Below are 25,011 nucleotides of genomic sequence, written 5' to 3' on the forward strand. Positions count from 1 at the left end.
GTGGTATGGGACAGTGAAAATCGCTACAGCACAAGCGGTTTGGGGGTTAATATTGCCTCCCTAGCTCTGTACCTGCTTCTGACGAAGCTGCAGCAACCTCTCCCTATGCTCAGATCGGCAGAAGTAAGATGGCGGTCGGCGTGCACGCCCCTTTATAGCCCCTGTGATGCCACAGACAACAAGCCAATCACTGCCATGCCCTTCTCTAAGATGGTGGGGACCGAGACCTATGTCATCACGCTGCCCACACTCTGCGTCCTCCTTCATTGGATGAAAAACAGCAGTGACAGCGTCATATGAAACGCGACTTTGGTGCGAAGATGGCCGACTGCATGGCCGATCCCACTGTAGGATCGAATATATAGTAGTAAAGCACGGCACTCTGGGTATCTTGGAGGTGCTCAAGTCAGGTATCCAACCCGTAATACTTCAGCAATAATATACTTGGCACTCAGGGGAACTTTGTAGTGAAGTAAAACATCATTTATTCAGTGCATCCAGTTCAACATGAACGTTTTCGGTCCAAACATAGGACCTTCATCAGACAGGTTTTTTGAATACTTATGCAGTTAACATGAATGCGCTTCAGATGGGCGAGGTAATCGCTGGTGCAGGGAGCGCTGATGCTGCCTCGGAGAATGGCGCCATACTGCAGGGAGCCCTCCCGGAGATGTTTGGACCGAAAACGTTCATGTTGAACTGGATGCACTGAATAAATGATGTTTTACTTCACTACAAAGTTCCCCTGAGTGCCAAGTATATTCCCACTGTAGGATCGGTTCGGGTTTCATGAAACCCGACTTTGCCTAAAAGTCGGCATTTATGAAAATGACCGATCCGTTTCGCTCAACCCTAGTTGTCATTATGATTTAAAAAGAGAAAACACAGTATTTTGACAATAAATGGTTTCACCCAACCACTAACCATGAGTGGAGAAAAATAATAATAATAATAATAATTTTTATTTATATAGCGCCAACAGATTCCACAGCACTTTACAACTTATGAAAAAGTTTTGGTGTTATCTTATCTTTCATATACTCTAAAAAAAAGGCCAAGAAAGCAAAAATTCTGCTGGGGTATGTAAACTTTTCAGCACAACAGTATATTCCTAAGTTACACCTAACATTAGTAAGAGGTCACAGCATACTCATTTGTAAGAATAAGCTGTATCACAATAGGGAACATTCTTAAAACATTTATTAATTGAATTATATTATATATGTAGAATATTAAGTCTTAATTGTTGAAAATGATTAGAATTACAACAATTTTTTTATGCTAAATCAGATAAGCCAAATTTGGTTGTACTTTGTTCTGTTAATATTTATTTGTGAGCTGGTGTGGGTGCATATCGAGAAAGCAAATAGTCAGATAATACTGTAGGCAGGTATGATACAGGAATGTAGTAGAGCTTGGCATCCCAGCCAGCCGCATATCTTGTCCAAGGGTGCACAGCGGTCAATGCATGTTCCATACAATTGGTAACCTTGTAAATCTTTGGACTTCCTGTCTTTAGTAAACTCTTCAGGACATTTTCATCTGTAGATAAATGAATGAAAATGTTATTCTATAAAATACTGTTAGAATTCTAATCTTTACTAGTTTATGTAAGCAACGTCATGCAATATGATGCCTTTCTGGACAAGATTCATGCAGATTGGAGCTTATTGTAAAACTTTATGAGCAATGATGACAGCGCCTCCCTTGGACCGCGTGCTGTAATTGTTGCTATAATAGCACAAGAAACAGATTAACAGCCACTGGCGGAGCTCCTCTCAGATGATGGTGTAGGGGAGTGGTGCTGTTATGGACAGTAAGGAACATGCTGCCACTTTAAGAGACAGCACCCCCTTGTCTGGTGTGATTGAATTTTCTGCTCCCCCCTGCAATAGACTATGTGAATAAACTGCCCTGTGCTGAAGAGTTGAGCCTTTAGAGCATGTAACCAAAGGCTGCTTTAGAGAACATCTGTGCTTGTAGCTATGAAAGAGGACCCTCAGCGTGGGACGGAGTGGACTCGTGAAATTGGACAGACTCTTCGGGTGCAGCAAGGGTGGCTGTCCTGTGCTAGTTTGAGAAGCCATGAAGATACTGAGAAAGGGATTTACAGTTTCCAGAAACACCTCCCGGACCAAGAAGCAAGGAGAAGACCACTTTTCATGGAGCTGGCAGAGAGCTGTGCGCACCACCATACTAGACTGTTGGGTGCCCCCTGGACTGGATCTGAGTCCCCAACATCACTGTGAGTTTGTTCCTGTTTTGTGCACATGTTAGGGCCTAGTGTAGGCTTCAACAGACAGAACATGGCAGCTGTGTGGCTTGCTTAGAGAAGCCAGGGAGGCTATATGCAGAGTAGCATCATTATTTGTTTATTGTTTGCATCTGCTTGTGTACGTATATTGATTCTGTAATAGTTGGAGCACCGTGCTATTTAATGGCCCAGATAAAGAATACAATTCTTGTAAATTATCTTTTCCATTGCAAACCCCTGTTTGAACCTTCCTCTTACACTTCATTCCTTGCCTTCCAATAAATTTACCCTTTGTTGTTTGCACCTCATCTTGTGTACGGCAGTCTGTCTGCACCGTGGTGGTTCCCCGGCCATCGCTTCAATGGCTGAATAACACTGCTGTGATCTGCTGGGAATGGGGCAGGCTCAGCTCCCATACTGCAGTTGTCATTAAAAGGTTAAAGGGGATGTCCAGGTATCATTTACATAATACAGATGGATTGGTAACATAAAAGAAACAACCAAAGCAGTGCTCATCTACTACCACTTGCCAGAATTCATTGCATTTCCCCCTGTGGTCTTCATTTACTCCGGCAGCGAGCAGTCACTGTTCAAAGTTGCAGGAGAACCACTGGGACCTTTGATTAGCTGCCATGGTTAGTGTCTTTAGTAGCACATCAATGTCACCGATTTGAAAACACCTGACTATGACATCAATCACAGGTAGTCAAGTAAAAAAGGCAGCACACTGCAGCGCTAAGACATGCAAACATGAAACATGAAAACTGAACTGCAATACTGCACTAGAAATATGAAAAAATGAGAGCGTTTAGCGCATAAAAATGGCCAATTTTATGTGTACCTGATAGCCCCTTTACGGCATCTCTCGTATATCAGGTCCTACGCTTGCCTACCTCGCTGAGAATAAACGTCTCCATGTGAATGGGTACCTGTGAAAACCTCTTCCTAGACTCATATTCTCTCTCTCTGTGGAGGGGTACTGGACCTGCTGCGATTAAAACACCTGGGCTAGGAGGCGGAGTGCTCAGTCAGAAGGCTAAATGATATATTTGAAAAAACTGACCGTCGCATCCATACATAGACTAAGTGTGAACAGGTGCTGAACCTAGAGTAACCAACTCATATATAGTCAAGTAAAAAAGGCAGCACACTGCAGCGCTAAGACATGCAAACATGAAACATGAAAACTGAACTGCAATACTGCACTAGAAATATGAAAAAATGAGAGCGTTTAGCGCATAAAAATGGCCAATTTTATGTGTACCTGATAGCCCCTTTGCGGCATCTCTCGTATATCAGGTCCTATGCTTGCCTACCTCGCTGAGAATAAACGTCTCCATGTGAATGGGTACCTGTGAAAACCTCAATCAATCACAGGTAGGGTTGAGCGACTTTTATTTTTATAGGATCGGGTCAGGTTTCACGAAACCCGACTTTCTCAAAAGTCAGGTCGTGTGAAATTGGCCGATATTATAAAAAAGTCGGGGTCGGGGTCGGCCGAAACACGAAACCCAATGCAGTGCAATGGGATACTATGGTTCCCAGGGTCTGAAGGAGAGGAAACTCTCCTTCAGGCCCTGGGATCCATATTAATGTGTAAAATAAAGAATTAAAATAAAAAATATTGATATACTCACCTCTCCGACGCAGCCTGGACCTTACCGCTGGTAACCGGCAGCCTTCTTTGCTTAAAATGAGCGCATTCAGGGCCTTAGATGACGTCACGGCTTGTGATTGGTCGCGGCCGCCCATGTGACCGCCACGCGACCAATCATAAGCCGTGACGTAATTCTCAGGTCCTAAATTCCTAATTCTAGGAATTTAGGACCTAAGAATTACGTCACGGCTTGTGATTGGTCGCGTGGTGGTCACATGGGCGGCCGCGACCAATCACAAGCCGTGACGTCATCTAAGGCCCTGAACGCGCTCATTCTTAGGAAGGAAGGCTGCCGGAAAGAAGCCGAGGGTGATTATATTCATATTAGGTATATACTCACCCTCGGAGGTGCCCTGCTTCTTTCCAGCAGCCTTCCTTCTTAAGAATGAGCGCGTGAAGGACCTGAGAATTACAAATTCTTTGTTTTACACTTAAATGTGGATTCCGATACCGATTTCCGATATCGCAAACATATCGGAACTCGGTATCGGAATTCCGATACCAGATTCAGAAGATCGCCGACCTCATGGCCGACCCCACACAGGGGTCGGGTTTCATGAAACCCGACTTTGCCAAAAGTCGTCGACTTCTGAAAATGGCCGACCCGTTTCGCTCAACCCTAATCACAGGTCCCAGCGGTCCTGCTGCCACTTTGATTGGTAACTATTACCTGCTAGAGTAAATGAAGACTATAGAGTTGGATATGTTGAACCCCGGTCAGTGCCATTGGGGGAGTATCGTTTGTAGCTTTTTATTTTACCACTGGTAACATTTAAGTTTTTCCCGGACACCTGACTTTAAGTACCACCCTGCATACAATAAGCCATATTGTACAGACCTAACATCAAAGCACACACATCAGAAAATCACTGTGAAAATGTCAGGGCACACGTCATAAGGTCACAGGTATCACAGACACTGAGCCCACATTGCATGCTCAAATGTTACATGTCATATGGGTACACAAGCACAAAACAAGGGATAGGCACCGTGCACACAAGTACAGGAAATACACAGCAAAAATCACACTGTGAACATTATTAGTAATACTTACCCCTTTGAGTATCCATTTTCATCAAGAGCCTATGAATTGAGAGCTCTGCCTAGATTGTTAGCTATGTTGGAGGGCAAAGCTTAAGTTTAAGTACCCTAGATTAAACAAAACTATTAGGGTACCGTCTCACTATACGATTTACCAACGATCACGACCTGCGATACGACCTGGCCGTGATCGTTGGTAAGTCGTTGTGTGGTCGCTGGGGAGCTGTCACACAGACCGCTCTCCAGCGACCAACGATGCCGAGGTTCGCTGGTAACCAGGGTAAACATCGGGTTACTAAGCGCAGGGCCGCGCTTAGTAACCCGATGTTTACCGTGGTTACCAGCGTAAAAGTAAAAAAAAACAAACCGTACATACTCACCATCTGATGTCCGTCAGGTCCTTTGCTGTCTGCTTCCTGCTCTGACTGAGCGCCGCCGTACAGTGAGAGCAGAGCGCAGCAGTGACGTCACCGCTGTGATCTGCTCTCACTTTCCGGCCGGCAGACAGACAGAGCGGGAAGCAGACGGCAAGGGACCTGACGGACATCAGATGGTGAGTATGTACGGTTTGTTTTTTTTTACTTTTACGCTGGTAACCAGGGTAAACATCGGGTTACTAAGCGCGGCCCTGCGCTTAGTAACCCGATGTTTACCCTGGTTACCAGCGAACGCATCGCTGGATCGCTGTCACACACAACGATCCAGCGATGACAGCGGGAGATCCAGCGACGAAAGAAAGTTTCAAACGATGTGCTACAACGTACGATTCTCAGCAGGGTGTCTGATCGCAGTAGCGTGTCAGACACTGCGAGATCGTAACGATATCGCTAGAACGTCACGAATCGTGCCGTCGTAGCGATAAAAATGCCACTGTGTGACGGTACCCTTACTCTAAAACTTTGTTTACTTTAGGTTTCCCCTTCCTGCTTTGCCACTTTGTTTATTAGCAGACAGCAGACATATAGCAGATGCAAAGGCAGAGGGTACATTATCTGATGCCACAAAGGAGAAGCTTCAAAAAGTTTGAGCCACAGGGATTTAGGAACACAGAAGTGATAGTTCTGCCCTCACGGAATGTTCTGCCGCCCCCGGCATAAGTCTCCAAAGATGGTTACTGTGTGCACTGAAGAAGCTATGCGGGGATGTAGGTGGTACCTAGACAGGTGGAGTCAGAAGGAAGATGCTCACTTGGATAGTGTGATCCACCAGGTATCTGCCGGGTTGGGCAAATAGTCAGAAAGGGTCTGGCATTACCCTTTTAAAACTATTTTTTAAGGCCTTTTAGATTGATCAGCGATAATTACTACCAAATGAATGGCTATCCACTCCAGTAATTGAACAGCAATGTATTATCACTAACTTATGTATATATATATGTATATATATATATATATATATATATATATATATATATATATATATACAACTTTTATACTATCTTGAGAAACAGCTATGGACCCCATTCCTGAGGGTGTTTTTGTGGGTTTTCAGGGGCAAAACACTTTCAGATGTGGCAAAATTTTTGTGCAAGTCAGAAGTTATGCAAAAAATGTGCGACTTTTGGAGTTTTCACATCGGTCCTAGGCAACTTTGCCAAAATGGGTCGAGCATGAGCTGGACAGGGTGTTGTTCAGCCTACCCAACTAAATCATTAAACTTTAGAACCATAAATTTTGTGGGACTGCCACCTCTTAATATATTACATGCATTTTACTCCATTGGCCTCAATTATTAAGAGTGCTGCGCAAAATACCAGTCTTGAGGAATCGGGGCCTGAAGTCATGGTCAAAAGTGTTGGCACCCTTTAAATTGTTCCAGAAAATGAAGTATTTTTCCCACTAAAGTTTAGCAATTACACATGTTTTATTATGCACATTTATTTCCTTTGTGTGTATTGGAGCAGCACAAAAAAACCTGAAAAAAACCGCAAATTGGACATAATTTCACACAAAACCTCAAAAATGGTTTAGTCAAAATTGTTGGCTTTGTCACGATTCCACTGCTGTGTCTTAGCTGTAATAGCTAACATCTTAGTCGCCCAATCTAGTGTTGGGGCATGCTGAGCTGTCTGTATTTTGAGCGACAGATAGTCCATCAAATCTGAGGCTGGGAGGTACTGAGCTTCTTTCAGGTGTTCATTGTTCCTAGTGATTACTCAGCTACTTACAGTCATAGCAGAAAGTTTTGGCACTCTAGAAATTGTTACAGAAAATGAAGTTTTTCTCCAGGAATTCATTGCATTTACAGATGTTTTGCTGTGCACGTTTATTTCCTTTGTGTATATTGGATCAACAGAAAAAAACTAAGAAAAAAGGTAAATTGGACATAATTTCACACAAAACACCAGAAATGGGCTGGACAAAAATGTTGGCACTCTCAACTTAACATTTAGTTGCACACTGTTAGGGTTGGCAGATTGCACTAAATTAAATTAAACTAAAAAGTGCAATACCAACCTGTGGTCCACCATGCCGAGAAGAATAACTGCTTCTAGTGTGAATACTGACAGATAAAAAACTAGCAAATGTTCCTCCTTAAAAACACACTCAGTTAAACTCCCCACAGTGTGAATGGAATGCAGAAACCCAAACCCAAACACAAATCAGAGGTGCACAGGGAAAGGAGTGCCTACTCAGCTAACAACCGAGGGGTACAGGGAAGGTTAGTACCAGCTCAGCTAACCTCCGAGGGGTACAGGGACAATAGGAAGTGTGCAATACCCTGATAGCACCACTGCTAAAGAACACTTGGGTGGGACTTGCTCTGTGGTGCAATACCCTGTTAACCCCACAGGGAAGTATAGCATACACACGGGACAGAAAACAGATAGCAAAAACTCACAGTCAGCAAGAACATGCTGCAAACCTCTTCTCCAGAGGAGCCAGAATTCTAGTGGCTAGATGCCAGCCCTGAACTCACACAGCCAATCTCCTCTCCGAAGGTGACAGAATTCTAATGGCACAGGGCCAGCCCTCAACACTTGCTGACATGGATCACTGAACAGAAAGCATTCAAGCACCAATGACAAGGCGCCACATGACGGACATGCTCAGTAAGGTGAATTCTGATCTTGGACTCCAGAGAGTGGGGCTGCCACTGAATACCACTGGTTACCATAAACTTTAGCTTGAGAGCCAGCAGTAACCACACATATAACAGGAGCCTGATCAGAATGTCGGGACCAACATCTGCTTTAAGCAGCAGACCTAGCAGCCAGACCTGAATGGGAGACCAGAGCAACAAACAGTGCCTGTGATACATCCCACCCGGCAGGGAAGTCCCGGCCTCTAACACACACCCTTTGGAATAAATAATTGTAAATAACCGCTTCCTATAACCATCAACAAGCTTCTTACACCTCTGATCTGGAATTTTGTACCATTCTTCTTTTGCAAACTGATCCAGTTCTCACATATTTGAAGGGTGACATCTCTCAATAGAAATTTTAAGATATCTCCAAAGGTGTTCAATGACATTTAGATCCTGACTCATTGCTGGCCACTTCAGAACTCTCCAGTGCTTTGTTTCTATCCATTTCAAGATGTCTTGCTGCCTCTGGCACTGGGTGTCTTGACTGTGAGCAAGGCATCATGAAATCTCAAGATTGCCAAAGGATTTTGGGTTGCAATGCAGTGCTCAGTGTCAGAAAGCTGTGTTTGCATCCAAGGTAATGGGACTTCCAGGAGTACAATGACCCCAAATATAGTTCAAGAAGCTCCCAGAAAAGGATGGAAATCACTGGAGAGTTCTGAAGTGGCCAACAATGAGTCCGCATCCAAATCCCAATGGGCACCTGTGGAGAGAACTGAAAATTGCTGTTTGGAGAAGGCACCCTTCAAATATGAGAGACCTGGAGTAGTTTGCAAATGAAGAGTGGTCCAAAATTCCATTTGAGAGTTGTAAGAATCTTGTTGATGGTTATTGGAAGTGATTGATTGCAGTTATTTAATCCAAAGGGCGTGCAACCAAATACGAAATTGAGGGTGTCAACAATTTTGTCCTGCCCATTTTTGGGGTTTTAGGTAAAATTATGTCCAATTTGCCTTTTTTTTCTGTTTGTTTTAGTGTTGTTCCATTACACTCTAAAGGAAATAAACAGGTGTATAACAAACCGTATAATTGCAATAATTTTCTGGGAAAAATACTTAATTTTCTGGAACAATTTAAAGGGTTCCAGCACTTTCGGACATGACTGTATATCTCTATTAAATCTACATATTAGTTTCCATGATGCAGTGACAGATTCATCTTATGATCAAAATCAACATCGCCTGATGAACCCTATTGAATTAAAGGGCATCTGTCACCCCCAAAATCGTGGGTGAGGTAAGCCCACCGGCATCAGGGGTTTATCTACAGCATTCTGGAATGCTGTAGATAAGCCCCCGATGTATCCTAAAAGATTAGAAAAAGACGTTAGATTATACTCACCTAGGGGCGTTCCCGCTGCTGGTCCGGGTTCGGCGCCTCCCATCTTCATCAGATAACATCCTCTTCTGGTCTTCACGCTGCGGCTCCTATGCAGGCGTACTTTGCCCTGTTGAGGGCAGAGCAAAGTATTGCAGTGCACAGGTTCTGGGCCTCTCTGACCTTTCCCGGTGCCTGCGCACTGCAATACTTTGCTCTGCCCTCAACAGAGCAGACAAAGTATGACTGCGCAGGAGCCGCAGCGTGAAGATCAGAAGAGGACGTCATCTGATGAAGATGGGAGGCGCCGGACCCGGACCAGCAGCGGGAACGCCCCTGGGTGAGTATAATCTAACGTCTTTTTCTAATCTTTTAGGATACATTGGGGGCTTATATACAGCATTCCACAATGCTGTAGATAAGCCCCTGATGCCGGTGGGCTTACCTCACCCACGATTTTGGGGGTGACAGGTTCCCTTTAATGGTGTATATGTGTGACCTGCCTGTCATTTTGACTAGAAGGATAAATCTATTTTTGTCAAATGTGATGAATGCTATCATGGAGGTTTTTAACAGGGCATCCAATACATATGTTAACACAGTCCATATTACTTATTACCTTCATGTTTGGCAAAATTAAAGTGATATTTTTAAGTAGACCTGGTTTCTTGGATTCCTATCATCTGTTTCTATTTTAACTGGGCTTTTGCAACTAAGGTTTTCTGAACTGTATCTATAGATATAAACTTACATTGCTCATAGTATTGCTTGCCATAGATCTCTTTGATTTCTGTGGAGAGATTTCCCCAGAGACGCTTTAAGTTATTTACATGAGCATCAGTTGAGAGCACCATCGTTGTTTGGAAACCACCTGGTTCTACTATAGAGACCTTTACTCCAAACTCACGTAGTTCCCTCCTGTAGATAAAAAGAACAACATTGTTATAGTTAGTGTGCAGATCCATTTACAAGCATCATTTTAAAACCAACTGCTTAATATTGTGTAGGTTCCTCTCATGTCGGCAAAACAACTCTGACCTGTTGTCCATCTTATTCACACAGGGCAGGGAAGAAAAAGTTATGTTGAAAACTGAAGAGACCCTGTAACAGCTCTAAATCACGCAGGTCTTTCTCATCTTTCTCCATTGGGTTCCAGGTGAGAGAATGGAAAAAGAACCAGGGCGTAGCAGATGGTCTACTGGATCACCTGACTGATCTCTTCTTCTTCTACAAGTAGTGTAAGAGGGTGACAGGAGCTGTCATACCCATCTTCTTCTAATGTCCATGTGTGGTCATGTAAATAATGTTTACGTGTATCCTATTACTATTGATATGGTTATTATAATGTGTACATGTTTTATATCTACTTTGCATGTTTTGATGCTGTGATCAGATCAGGGAGAGATATGAAGGATAGGATTGGGAATAGTTCAGTGGGGCACACTAGAGTTAGGGAACTGGAGTATCAGTAAAGGAATAGTTTTTCTAAGGGAGTTACAGTTTAGTGGGGGAACTAATAGGTTAAGTTAGGTTCACATGTCAAAGAGTGACAGCATAGTGGGAGGGGCCAGAGCAATATTAGTTGGGGCACTTCTGAGGTGAGTTAGTTTGTGAGAGAGTGGAGTAAGAACCGTGACGTTGTGCCAGTGGAGGTTAAGAAAAGAAATCCAGCAGTCTAGAGCCTACGGAGCTAAAAGTTGCATGAGCATGAGAGGACTAAGGCAGCATGAAAGTGACAGCGACTAGGCTTAAAGGGAAATCCCGGGACGTCCAAGACCTACGGTCTGAGAAGGATTGGCAGCAGTATCCTTTAGTTTCACCCATGGAGGGGGAAAATGGATGGGGAACTCCAGTCATGAGCTAGTTCGACTAGTTGAGAAGCTGCTATACCGAAGGATACGGTGCGGGATGGAGAGGTTTCAGAAAAACCAAGGGACAACATAGAGGAAGGAATGTTTATGTTTTGTGAAGATGTCTGTGCGGTGTCTGTGACTAAACTGGACGAGCTAAGTAAAGTTGTTGTGTTGAAAATGAACTTGGACTCTGATAATCATTGCGTGATGCTGAAGAACTCCAGGACGCTGCAACCTGAGGCAGACTCTAACTCAAAAGTGAGTGATTGGCGTTGCACACACATCTCACAGCTACCGGGACAGTATGTATTATTTGTGGGGTGCCAGAGGATGGAAACGCAACAACCCCTGACCATGGCTACCTCCCTGGCCCCCTTACAAGTAGCACACCAGCTGTCCACTTTACTCAACATGCCATAAGCACTCCGGCCTCCACGTGGATGGCATGAGAATGCTGACAACTTCAAAACATGGCACGTCTTGACCTCCGATATAACTATCTATTACATACAGAGGATTTAATAAGTCTACACACCTTATGCCAGATTTTTGTCATGTAATAAAAATCATACCAAGAAGAATTAAATCATTTCAGAACTTTTTCCACCTTTAATATCGCGTATATTGTTTACAATTCAATTGAAGAACAAACTAAAATTTTGTCGGGTTCAAAAAGTAAAATAAAGCACAAAAATAATGTGGCTGCTTAAATATGCACTAATACTTTGTTGAAGCAGTTTTTGAATTAATGACAGCATTCAGGTTTTTTTTTTTGAGTAGGAGTCCATCAACATGACTCTTCTACAATCAAAGCCTACTCTTCCTTACAGTAATACTCCAAATTTTACAGATTGCAGGGGCATCTCCTGTGTACAGTGCACTGTTCAAGTGATCCAAAAGAATATCAATTGGGTCTATTCTCTGGCTGGGCCATTCCAAAACTTTGATCTTTTTCTGGCAAAGCTTTTCTTTTTTTTTATTTCGGAATCACACCTAGGGTTGTTGTAAAAAGTAAAATTCCTATTCAGAATTTTAGAAGAGACCTCATAGATTTAAAATAAAATTTACTGATAATTGTAACTGAAATACAATTAACATGAGTACAAATGTGATTGACACTTTCTGAACACAAGAACATCTCCAATTATAAGAGGATGTTAATACATGCAACTTCATTATTTTAGTTTTGTTGTTTTTAATTTCCCCCCTCAAAAGGATTTTTGTTGTTTTGTTTGGAATTGTACAGATTTTCGGTGAAATTAAATGTTGAAAAAGTTCTGAAATGATTCTTCCTGCTATGATGTTTTTACATGATAAAAACCTGTCACTTAAACAGGGGTGTATAGAATTTTTATATCCAGTGTATGTGCTTAAATGAACATGAAGCAAGATGTAAAGCAGGGCATATTAGCAGCCATATGCACTATTCTTACCAATGTTACATGTTTGACACAATTTTTCAAACTTACCTTAAACTATCAGAGAAAGCCTCCACACCAAACTTTGACAGGCAATATCCTCCACCAGCAAATGACAGTCTTCCCATAACACTAGATACGTTAACAATACGTCCTTTGGCTTTTCTTAAAAGGGGCAGTAGATGTAAAGTCACATCAACCATACCAATCAAATTCACATTCAGAACCTTGAGAAAATCTTCCTTTTTTTGCCATTCATTGGGAGCATTAGTAAAGCCATATCCTGCATTATTAACTAAACCCCAGAGCCCTGCAAGGTAGAAAAAAAACAATGAGAAAAAGTCTATACAATAAAAAAGAATTTCAATGTCTTTCTGGGAATATCTTGCTCATCTCCAAACTTAAAGCAAAGCTGTCAGTAGGCTCAACCCTCATGAGCTGTCTACTTGAGCATGCAGGTCATAGAGTTGAAAGAAATTGATACATTAACATCTGTGATGGGATGTTTTCTTGCAGAAAAATTCACCTTTCTCTTTATTTGTGTAAAACCTGCACTGGGAACTGTCAGGGCAGCTACTGGTATACTGGGACTTACAGACACTAAGAAGAACTTTACAGCTGCTGTTAAACAGGGATCTACAGACATTAGCAGATTTTCCCCTGAGCTGCAGGGGACTAAAATTCCCAGGGACCCTTGTTTTAGTCAGATGACACAGCCTGGATTGAATGAGGAGGGACTTGGAGGGAGGAGCTGGGCAGAAAGTGAAAGCAACAGTGCAGAGAAAGGAGTGAGCGTGGCAACTTGCTGTGAGAGACTGAGCATGGTGGATTTGCATCCCTCTACGCTGCAGTGTTGTTGTCCCCTCAGATATACCCGTACTGCTGGAGAGAGCATGGCTTTCTTTTACCCTCTGAAGCAAGTTACATCAAGAACTTGTGATCCCACCTGCGCTATTTACAGTGAGTACACTACAGCCCAGACTATTGCCATTCATATTAATCTAAGTGTACCAACTGTTCTAATTTGCACGCCAACATCCGTGGCAACTGGGCCCCAACGTTTGGACTGAGTTATACCAGAGGAAACAAAAAACCCTGCTACGTTATACTTACAGGGTTGAAGTAGAATTAGAGTGTGATGTGTATATGACTTTGACAGAGCACAGTTACTTGTACTGCATGTTATTCTTTTAAATCCATCTCATTTATGCTGCATAGCAATAAACCTATTAAACTGTTTTACTCCTGATCCCTGTGAGTGTGTACTGAATGCGGCAGGGGCTTCCCGAGTCAGCCCCAGGCAGAAGATAATAGTCCTTCTGCAGTCCCAGAGAGAGAGCTCCAATCAAGATTTGGGTGGAGGCACTGCGCCCTGGAGAGTTGAGACCCCCTATAACACCCAGAGTACCCTGGTAGCCCTAAAGGGGTGTTACATATGTAAATGATCAATGAAGATCCCTGGGCAGGGCACAGATCTCCTTGACAGTGAAAGGGGGTTGTTACCAGTGTGAGACATAATGACTGATAGTCTGTTCTCCTGATCTCACTGCAGAGCTGTGCCTGATTATTACTAACACAGTACAGCAGTGCTGAACTTTGCTCATTACAAACATATCTGCAGCTCATAGTGCTATCAGCTCTGCTGTAAAGCTGTGTCTAAATACAACTAACCCTACTTCAGCTTCCCTCTCACATGCAGCCAGTGTAGAGTTAGAGGAGTACAACTGAGCTGACAGCACTGTGAGAGGAGAGCTACCACTGCAGATATGTTTGTAATGAGACAAAATTCAGCTTTGCTAAACTGTGCTAGTTGCAATCACACACAACTCTGCAGTGAGATCAGAAGTGCAAACTGTCAGTCATTACATGTCTCACACTGGTAATGTCCCCTTTCATTTAAAATAATCCCTGGAGGCAGACTGTCTTAACGTATCATTTATATATTAAAAAACAAGGAAAAGCAAGGAGAGAAGAGCTGTGCTGCAGAGCTCTGCTGTAATGTCATCACATAAATGCTCTGTCCCAGGCACCAGAGAAAAAGTCACCATATATATGGACTAGAAGACTAGCTGTATATGTGACACACTGCAGCTCTCTTTTCTCAACTCTTTAATGTTTAAAGAAAAAATCTGGGCTTCCTAATGTTTAGAATCCAACATCTCTGAAAAAGAGACTGGCGAAATAAAAAAAAAAATATATATATATTTTTTCCCACTCTTCAACCCCTTTCTAGGAACCTGATCATCAGGCAGTATGTAGAAGAGACTGGCTGAATGATTTCAACCATGTATGTTTGACTCTGAAATTCTGCAATCTTACAGAGGAAAAACATAGTTTAAAATCCAAATGGGAACCGAGCTGAATGGGAGGCTAGTACAAATAGTGAGTCACTTGCAGCTTCTCCCTGCCTGTTTCCCTTGAGTGACAGGTTTCTCACTGTGTGCATGTATAGGGGAAGACCTGTCAGTCATTGGAAGTGGGAGGAGAGAATCTATTGGGATCCCATTTATCTGACTAGTCTCTCATGCGTCTTGATCTCTGGCGGCTTTTAAAGAATGTTTTCCTCTGAAATGCTGCAGTATTTCAAAGTCTAACATACCTGGTTGAAATCATGCAGCAAATGTCTGATGCATTCTGCCCATGCATTGCACATTGTTCCCTTTAACGTATAAAAAGGAGTGAAAGTAGTAAATAGTAACCGTCATTAAAAAAAATTTCTGATTAAATAGTATAGAAAAATATAAATAACTTTCTAATATACTGTAGCTTATTACAAAATCTGCTTTTTTCTTCTCCAGCACTGATCATTCAGTGATGACAGACTATTATATTACTTAAATGGGAGTTACTGAATACAGATTTTACTTGTGAACTGAGAATGAATGATCAGTTTTGGAAGAGAAAGAAGCAGATTTCTCTGAGAAGCTTCTTATTATCACATATACTACTAATTCATGAAATAAAAATTCAACCGATGGTTACTCTTTAAGCTGATTTTGCTGTTTTACTAAAACAGTTAACATCTTATTGTGTTTACCCTTTACCCTCATAGTTTTAATTGATGTCGAGTAAAACAAAAATTTTTAAATGTTGAACTTATTGCCTTTTGTTTTGTGTCCTATATTTACCTAAGGAAAATGTAGAGATACGATATCCAGCTGTTTTTTGGATAATCAATTTTTATTAGTAGAATTGAATAAAAATGGAACATTCTCTGTAATATAGAAATAAAATCTGATAGTTTTTCTTACATGTTTCAGACTGAATTTCAGTCCTTTCTCAAGGATGATCCTTCATATCCCATCCTTTGTCTATTGCTTCCACAGAACAAGAGTGATCTTTCATCAGAGCTGAGGATTCGCTGCCTACTTCAACTTGGCTGTGCTAGATCACACTCTCTTATTTACTTCAATTACCTAACCCTGATCCCACAGGAAGTGTACAGACTGATGACGAATGTAAAGCTACCAGTCCAGTGCAGGGATTCAAAGGAGGCAAGAGTCTCAGCCTTGAATTCTGCAAGCTTCTGACAGCAATGATCCCATACTTTATCTATTTGTGTGGCTGCTGATGTCCCCCAGATTGTTTGGGCCTGTGAAATTAAGAGTATTTAATCCACCTACAAAGTAATCGGACTTGGCTTTCATTGTTCTATTATGCAAAATTACTAGCACTTACAATAGGGTTACCAACCTACTTTTCCATTTTTTTTTCAGGATAATTGAACCAACATTCAAGAAATGGCCAAAACAGTGTCCCCAAAGTTTTTGGTTCCAAAATAATGGTGTGATAACAATAATTACCCTCAAAAGTGGCACCTCTGAAAACAATGTCCAGATGACAAATAGTATGTTTATGTAAAGTGGTTCACTAGAAACTAGAGCTGAGTGGATAGACTTCGAGTCAAATTTCCTGAAATGTGCAAGTCGTGACAAATTCGAACAATTTATTATTTGATTTGTGGGGATAGCAAAAAAAAAAATGCCTGACACCACTGACACCAATTCACTCACTGCTGAGTATTGCATAAGGGCTTGTTTCCATTTGCGAGAAACACGTCCGTGTCTCGCATGTGGAAACCAAGCTGTGGCGCCGGCACTCCAGAGTGGAGTGTGCGGCCGCATAGCAACACATGGAGCTGCACGCTCCATTTCAAAGTGCCGGCGCCACAGCTTGGTTTCCACATGCGAGACACGGACGTGTTTCTCGCAAGTGGAAACAAGCCCTAAGACAGAGAATGGGCTTATGACAATAGACATGGCCACATGGACTTCCTCACAAACACACAGCACATTCCTCATTGGGATAAAAAAAGGCATAAATCTGATAGAGGTGTACTACTACAGAAAAAAAAAGAAAATGCTAGTGATAGTCTCGGTCTGTGAATGAAAATACAAAGATTTAAGTGACAGGTAGGTGCTGAACCTGCAGAGTCATTGTAACTGTGAGCAGATTGATCTGAGATATGCGTTGGTACAGCACATTAATAACACCATTTTTTTTTCTTTTTTATTCTTGATGCACTGCAAACAAAGATGACAGTTTAATATCCCTGTCTTAATTTTGTGTTTTGTACAAATTTTCAGCAGGAGCCAGACAGAAATGTGTATGCAAGGCTACTGCTCCATAATACAATTACAAATATTAGGAGAAAGTCAACAGGACTAAGGTGATTTTCCATGACTTAAAAAAATGGAAGCAACAGATGCGTCACCATTTCTAGAACAAAAAAAGAAAAAAAGAGAAACTTTTGCTCTACTCCTAGACAACCCTTTTATCCTTTTAAAGAAAAATGGAATAATAATAGATTACCTTTACTTCCAACCGTAGCGGCCACCTTTTCGGCAGCAGCGCTTACACTTTTGCTGTCGGTAACATCCAATATTATTGTTTGCAGTCTACTAGAGGTCTCTTTCTTTAGGTTTTCTGCCCCTTGATTGGTCAAACAAGCAGCCAGGACCTTCATTCCACGTTTATCTATCTGCTTTGCCAATAGGTTTCCAAATCCAGAGTCACATCCAGTGATAAAGACATATTTGTCGGTGAGATTTTCCAGAATCAGACTTTGTCTATGCCATCTGTACAAGAAGATCAGGACAAATACCACCAACAGAAGGAGCCACATGATGGGAGATGCAATTTTAACCTGCAATGTGATCAGCGATTGAAGGTGAGTTTTTTTTTTACATGTAAGGCTACGTTCACATTTGCGTTGTGCGCCGCAGCGTCGGCGCCGCAACGCACAACGCAAACAAAAACGCAGCAAAACGCATGCACAACGCTGCATTTTGCGCCACATGCGTCCTTTTTTCATTGATTTTGGACGCAGCAAAAATGCAACTTGCTGCGTCCTCTGCGCCCGGACGCGGGCGCCGCAGTGACGCATGCGGCGCAAAACGCAAGTGCACCGCATGTCCATGCGCCCCCATGTTAAATATAGGGGCGCATGACGCATGCGGCACCGCTGCGGTGCCCGACGCTGCGGCGCTGACCGCAAATGTGAACGTAGCCTAACTAAGCAATACTGAAAAAAAAAACATAATTCCAATTAACAGCTAAAAACTGAAGCTTTTGTCAAAATAATGAAGTCTACTCACCCTAAAAGTTCAATACAGAACACAGATCTACAAAAATAAAAATTCAGATGCCAAGGTTTTTTTAATAAATTTAAGATATTTTGAGGGTGCTAAATTCTAAAATCCCATTACTTTTGCTGAACTGGTTCTAGCTTTTGGGACAATTCATCCATGAAAATAATGCATTCCCCCAATTCAACTTGTGTGTGATAGAAAATGCCATAGCTTTTGGTCTTTTAGTCTGTTTGACTCTTTAACAGTGTCTTAGGTAATGAAATATCCTATATAATTATTTTGCATTTCAATTTGTAGGCTTATAAAAGGGACTTTTTGATTCTACTGTAATTAATTCATTATTGAACTATTAAATATCTCAAAAACTAGAGCCTGGTAAAACTGAGGTCATTTTCTTAATCGGCACCATAAACTTAATATAAAACCGTTCCGACATCGTTGGCACCAAAATCACTGTATACCAGTGAATAAATATGGCTGAAAAAAGGACACATCATGTTAATGACTATTGATTGATGGACAACGCCATGGCTGCTTTCGCTATTTTCTTGGATATTGGGCAGCTCACAGTAAACGTAAAGCATATACAGTTCTGGCAAAAACAATCTTTACAAGTTCAGTGAAACCACAAAATCTTAACATTCAAGTGTTTTATTGTGAATAATGCATTACAATTAGTATTGAAAAGTGAAGCGTTCATTGGCTGCTATGGGCAACTTTGGGCAACTGAGCCAGTTTTAACATTAGACAGTTTTTGATTATCTCCCCCATTGTGTAAACTTTTAAGAAGTGAAATAATGATGCGGATTTTACATGTAAAAACAATTCTGTCGCACAAGTGTAAAGATTTTTTTGCCGGCACTGTACACCTGCGATTTTAATGCATAAAGGTATCAACTCCACCAATAGCAGAGACTGAACAGTACTGGAGGAACATATAGAAGAAGGAAGAAACATACAACACAGGTGCAATGTGGCTGCAAGATTCGAGAATGAAACACAGCAACCACCTAGAGCAAGAATCAGTCATCATTACAGAAGCAGATATCCAACAGCGGGTCAAGAACATGAAGAGCTGAACAGCACCTGGCCCTGACAAGATCCTCACCTACTGGCTAAAGAAATTAACAGCAGTACATGAATGCATGGCAAAGTAGATGAACCAACTGCTAGAAGCAGGCCACCAACCAGCTTGGCTAACACAAGGAAGAACAATGCTTATCATGAAGGATCCTCACAAAGGAAAAGTTTCATCCAACTACTGCCCAATAACCTGCCAGACAGACCAATCTCAGCACAGCCTGGATTAACTACAGGAAAGCCTATGACTCAATGCCACACACATGGATTTATGAATGCTTGGCTCTCTATAATGTCAACAGAAAATTTAGAACCTTCCTCAGAAACTCAATGGGGCTATGGAGAACAACATTGGAAGTCAACTCAAGACAACTAGCTCAAGTGACCATTAAATGCGGCATATACCAAGGTGATGCACTGTCCCCATTGCTGTTCTGCATAGGCTTGAACCCCCTCAGTCAGATAATTACAGAGTCTGGCTATGGCTACAAGTTCAAGAGTGGAAGCACCATCAGCCACCTCCTCTGCATGGATGGCATCAAGCTGTATGCCAAAAATGAGACATCAATTTACTGATCCACCTGACAAGGATCTACAGTGAAGACATCGGAATGTCCTTCGGACTGGAGAAGTGCGGTCGGTTGGTAATAAAGAGAGGCAAGGTAATCAATGCATGGATGTCTCCACCCTAAGTCTAACACACAAAGATTGTATGCCAGCAGAAAGGAGGGTGGTCGAGGCTTGATAAGCTACCATCACGGATGAAACAAGGAGTATCCAGGAATATATCAAAAAAATGGCACCAAAAGTTGAGATGCTGAAAGCCTAAGGCAGCAACAGATCTGGAAGGAAAACAGGAAATGAAGCGCCATGGCAAGACAAGCCGCTGCATTGGATGTACCATCGACACATAATGGAGATGGCTGACATGGAGAAACCCTTCCAGTGGCTGGAGAAAGCTAGATTCTGAGGCAGCACAGAGGCACTAATAATAGCGACACAAGAGCAAGCACTAAGTACCAGATCCATAGAAGCAGGAATCTACCACACAAGACGAGACCCAAGGCGCAGGCTATGCAAAGAAACCTCAGAAACAGTCCAACACATACTGGCAGGATGCAAAATGCAAGCAGGAACAGTGTATACTGAACGCCACAATCAAGTAGCGGGAATTGTATACAGGAACATCTGCACAGCATATGGACTAAGTCCCTCTAAGTCCAGGTGGGAGACCCCAGAGAAAGTGGTGGAGAATGAAAGGGCTAAAATCCTGCAGAACTTCAAGATCCAGATGGATAAGTAGGTGTTGGACATTGTGATAGTAGACAAGGATCAGAAGACAGCAATGATAATAGATGTGGCAGTGCCAAGTGACAGCAACATCAGAAAAAAGGAATATGAGAAGCTGGAGATTTCTCAAGAGAACTGGAGAAAATGTGGAAGGTGAAAGCAACAGTGATTCCAGTGGTGATAGGAGCACTTGGAGCAGTGACCCCTGAGTTGGAAAAATGTCTACAACAGATCCCAGAAGCAACATCTGAACTCTCTGTCCAGAAAAGCGTAATGCTGGGCCCAGCTAAGATTCTGCGCAGAACCCCCAAACTCCCAGAGGACCTGAAGTTATATATATATATATATATATATATATATATATATATATATATATATATACACATATATATATATATATATATATATATATATATATATATATATATATATATATATTGTGGTGCAGTGACCAATGTGACAGCCAGGGGGTGCTGTGTGTGCTGTGTGTGCTGTGGTGCAGTGACCAATGTTACAGCCAGGGGGTGCTGTGTGTGCACTGCAGGATTCACTTGGATGTATAACTGTGGCAATGAGACAAAGTCCGGCAGGATTATAAATGGCCAGTATGTGTGTCACAGAGGAAGACACTCTGTGCTGTCAGTCTAAAGTTATGTTGTGTTCTGGGACCTGTAGTCTCACAAGTAATTGTGTAGTTCTAATGGGAGACTGGCAGGGCTAGTTATGAGGGATGGGAGGGTCAAACTAGCCACACACACCCACACTCCGACCCAGGGGGTGGTTACAGGTATTATTATTATTATTATTATTATTTATTGTTATAGCGCCATTTATTCCATGGCGCTTTACAAGTGAGGAGGGGTATACATAATAAAAACAAGTACAATAATCTTGAACAATACAAGTCATAACTGGTACAGTAGGAGAGAGGACCCTGCCCGCGAAGGCTCACAATCTACAAGGGATGGGTGAGAATACAGTAGGTGAGGGTAGAGCTGGTCATGCAGCGGTTTGGTCGATTGGTGGTTACTGCAGGTTGTAGGCTTGTCGGAAGAGGTGGGTCTTCAGATTCTTTTTGAAGGTTTTGATGGTGGGCGAGAGTCTGATGTGTTGTGGTAGAGGATTCCAGAGTAGGGGTGATACGCGAGAGAAATCTTGTATACGATTGTGGGAAGAGGAGATAAGAGGGGAGTAGAGAAGGAGATCTTGTGAGGATCGGAGGTTGCGTGCAGGTAAGTATCGGGAGACGAGGTCACAGATGTATGGAGGAGACAGGTTGTGGATGGCTTTGTATGTCATGGTTAGGGTTTTGTACTGGTGTCTCTGGGTAATGGGGAGCCAGTGAAGGGATTGACAGAGGGGAGAGGCCGGAGAATAGCGGGGGGACAGGTGGATTAGTCGGGCAGCAGAGTTTAGAATAGATTGGAGGGGTGCGAGAGTGTTTGAGGGGAGGCCACAGAGCAGGAGGTTGCAGTAGTCAATGCGAGAGATGATGAGGGCATGGACTAGGGTTTTTGCAGATTCTTGGTTGAGGAATGAACGGATTCGTGCAATATTTTTGAGTTGAAGTCGGCAGGAAGTGGAAAGGGCTTGGATATGTGGTTTGAAGGTATGTAATGTTCATGTGGTTCATGTGGTTTCCTGTGGGTGGATCTGAATGGTCCAAGTGCAAGGCCCTGGAAGCTTGTGTTGGAAGTCCTGGGGAATAGGATTCCTGAATAGCACATGGTTGGGTATTTGGCACTGAGTGGTCTGTGTGTTGGAGTCTCCTGGCAGTGGAGATGTCCTGGAAGCACTGAGAGACCGTCGACCTGGATGGTCAATGTTGGAGTCTCCTGGCAGTGGAGATGTCCTGGAAGCACTGAGAGACCGTCAACCTGGATGGTCAGTGTTGGAGTCTCCTGGGAGTGGAGATGTCCTGGAAGCACTGAGAGACTGCCAACCTGGACAGTCTGTGTTGAGGACCTGGGACTGACGTGGAGTCAACCTGTGGAGAAGGAGCTCCTGAGAGGTAACCCCTGGTATAGGGAAAAGAACTGTGTGCACCAACCTATGACAGTTGCTGAACTGTGCAGTCACCTGGTGACTAGAGAGTTAAGGCGTGACTATTGAATGCTTTGTAAAGCCCCATGTGTTAAAGTAACAGACTATGTGTAAGCCGGTGATGGATTGATTTGTGTGAGATATCGTGCCTGAGTGCTTGAATTCTATGCCAAGAGAGTGTCCCCCAAACACACTCAGGTAGCGTATCACCACATTTTGGTGGAGAACGCAGGCATCAGTCAGAAAGCACGTGTGAAGTTTTGTTATCTCAAGTCAGCTTGCTGTAGCTCGGCGAAGTCACAAAGTTTGCTGTGGCTCGGCCTGGTCACGAAGGTGACAAGATCTTGCTGTGGATTGGCGGGTCCACGAAGTTGACAAGCGTCTTGCTGTGGATCGGTGGGTCCACGAAGTCTGCAGTGGAGCCATACAGAGCATTGTGAAGTGTAGCTGCAGTTGCAGCAAAGAGAAAAGAGAGGGAAAAAAAAAGACATTGTGGGTCCAGAGTGTGCAGACTCTTAAAGGGCCTGTGCAAGGCCTGAGTCACATTGGTGTACTGTGCAAACTGGGGCCTGAAAGTACTGTGGGGAGTCCATGGGGTGTACCCCAGGGAAAGAGTGGTCCAAAAGGGGGCGGTAACCCAAACAGGTATGGTTATTAAAAAAGGGTGGAGTCCCAAAAGGGGGCAGTATCCCAAAAGAGCGTAGTTGCCCAAAAGGGGGTGGAGTCCCTAAAGGGGTAGTGCCCCTAAAGGGGGCGGATTCCCAAAAGGGGGCGGTAACCAAAATAGGGGCGGTGGCAGGAAAAGAGGCGGCAGTGAATGCATCTTTGGACTGTAGCCAGGGACAATGGTACTATGCATGTCCAATCTGCCATAAGAACTACCCTCCTGGTGGGTGGCTACATGGTGTGTTCTGGAGTTAAACGCAGAGGTAGAGGACGTATTTGGTCTGGTTGATTTGGGGAGCTCGGTGACCTTGGTAAAGTCTGCAGAAGATCAATTTCTAAGGTCTGAAAAGATCGAGGTCACCTGCATCCATGGGGACACTAAGGTTTATTCAGTGGCCCGGGTGTACCTTGAGACGGTCAGGGGCTATACAAATCTTGAGGCCGCCCAAGGGAGTGGTTACAGGTATGTAATGTGGTTCATGTGGGTTCCTGTGGGTGGATCTGAATGGTCCAAGTGCAAGACCCTGGAAGCTTGTGTTGGAAGTCCTGGGGAATAGGATTCCTGAATAGCACATGGTTGGGTTTTTGGCACTGAGTGGTCTTTGTGTTGGAGTCTCCTGGGAGTGGAGATGTCCTGGAAGCACCTGAGAGACCTGTGGACCTGGACGGTCAGTGTTGGAGTCTCCTGGCAGTGGAGATGTCCTGGAAGCACTGAGAAACCGTCGACCTGGACGGTCAGTGTTGGAGTCTCCTGGGAGTGGAGACGTCCTGGAAGCACTGAGAGACCGTTGACCTGGACAGTCCGTGTTGAGGACCTGGGACTCACGTGGAGTCAACCTGTGGAGCAGGAGCTCCTGAGAGGTAACCCCTGGTATGGGGAAAAGAACTGTGTGCGCCAACCTATGACAGTTGCTGAACTATGCAGTCACCTGGTGACTAGAGAGTTAAGGCGTGACTATTGAATGCTTTGTAAAGCCACACGTGTTAAAGTAACAGACTATGTGTAAGCCGGTGATGTACAACCTGACTTATGGTGCGGTTTATGACAATTAATAAACCGTATGGATTGATTTGTGTGAGATATCGTGCCTGAGTGCTTGAATTCTATGCCAAGCGAGTGTCCCCCAAACACACTCAGGTAGCGTATCACCACAATATATATATACACATATATGTACTCTGGTACGCTCACTGTCAAGCTCCGCAATAACTCAAGACAACTAGTGGCCACCACCAGTTAGTTTGTACAGGTCAATTGGACACCCGTTACATGTAGAACATGGCTTCAGGGGTGCCACATCATAAAATATAAAGGGATAACAAAAGACATGACTCCATCTGTAATGTGATAGTCAACAGCCCTGTTGGTGCATACTCCAAATCCCATTTTGAGAAGGATCCAAACGTAAGCCCCAATGGAGCCACTGAACGCAATGGCAAATATAATGCGAACACAGACTAAGTTTATAAACATAGGCATATTTATAAATATGCAGTATAAGGAATCAACCATTTGAAGCATAACATGTACAGTGGGAAAAATTACTAATTGATATACTGCCGATTTTGCAAGTTTTCCCACCTACAAAGAATGGAGAGGTCTGTAATTTTTATCGTGGGTACAATTCAACTGTGAGAGACAAAATGTAAAAATAAAAAAAAAATTAAAATCACATTGTATGATTTTTAAATAATTAGATTGCATTTTATT

At 43.0% G+C, this 25,011-nt stretch overlaps 1 protein-coding gene across 1 annotated transcript in view; it reads right to left on the reverse strand.

Annotated features, from left to right (window-relative positions):
• Nucleotides 1–947: 947 nt before the first annotated feature.
• Nucleotides 948–25,011, reverse strand: part of LOC143816818 (retinol dehydrogenase 7-like) — a 67,046-nt gene continuing 42,982 nt past the window's right edge. The window contains exons 2-5 of the mRNA XM_077297680.1: nucleotides 17,443–17,776; nucleotides 12,682–12,940; nucleotides 10,111–10,277; nucleotides 948–1,542 (exon numbers count right to left, since the gene is read on the reverse strand). Coding sequence (XP_077153795.1) covers nucleotides 1,328–1,542; nucleotides 10,111–10,277; nucleotides 12,682–12,940; nucleotides 17,443–17,755 — 954 coding nt within the window. The 5' untranslated portion in view covers nucleotides 17,756–17,776 and the 3' untranslated portion in view covers nucleotides 948–1,327. The remainder of the gene's footprint in view (nucleotides 1,543–10,110; nucleotides 10,278–12,681; nucleotides 12,941–17,442; nucleotides 17,777–25,011) is intronic.

Source organism: Ranitomeya variabilis, chromosome 3, assembly GCF_051348905.1.
Source record: "Ranitomeya variabilis isolate aRanVar5 chromosome 3, aRanVar5.hap1, whole genome shotgun sequence".
Taxonomy (NCBI): Eukaryota; Metazoa; Chordata; class Amphibia; order Anura; family Dendrobatidae; genus Ranitomeya; species Ranitomeya variabilis.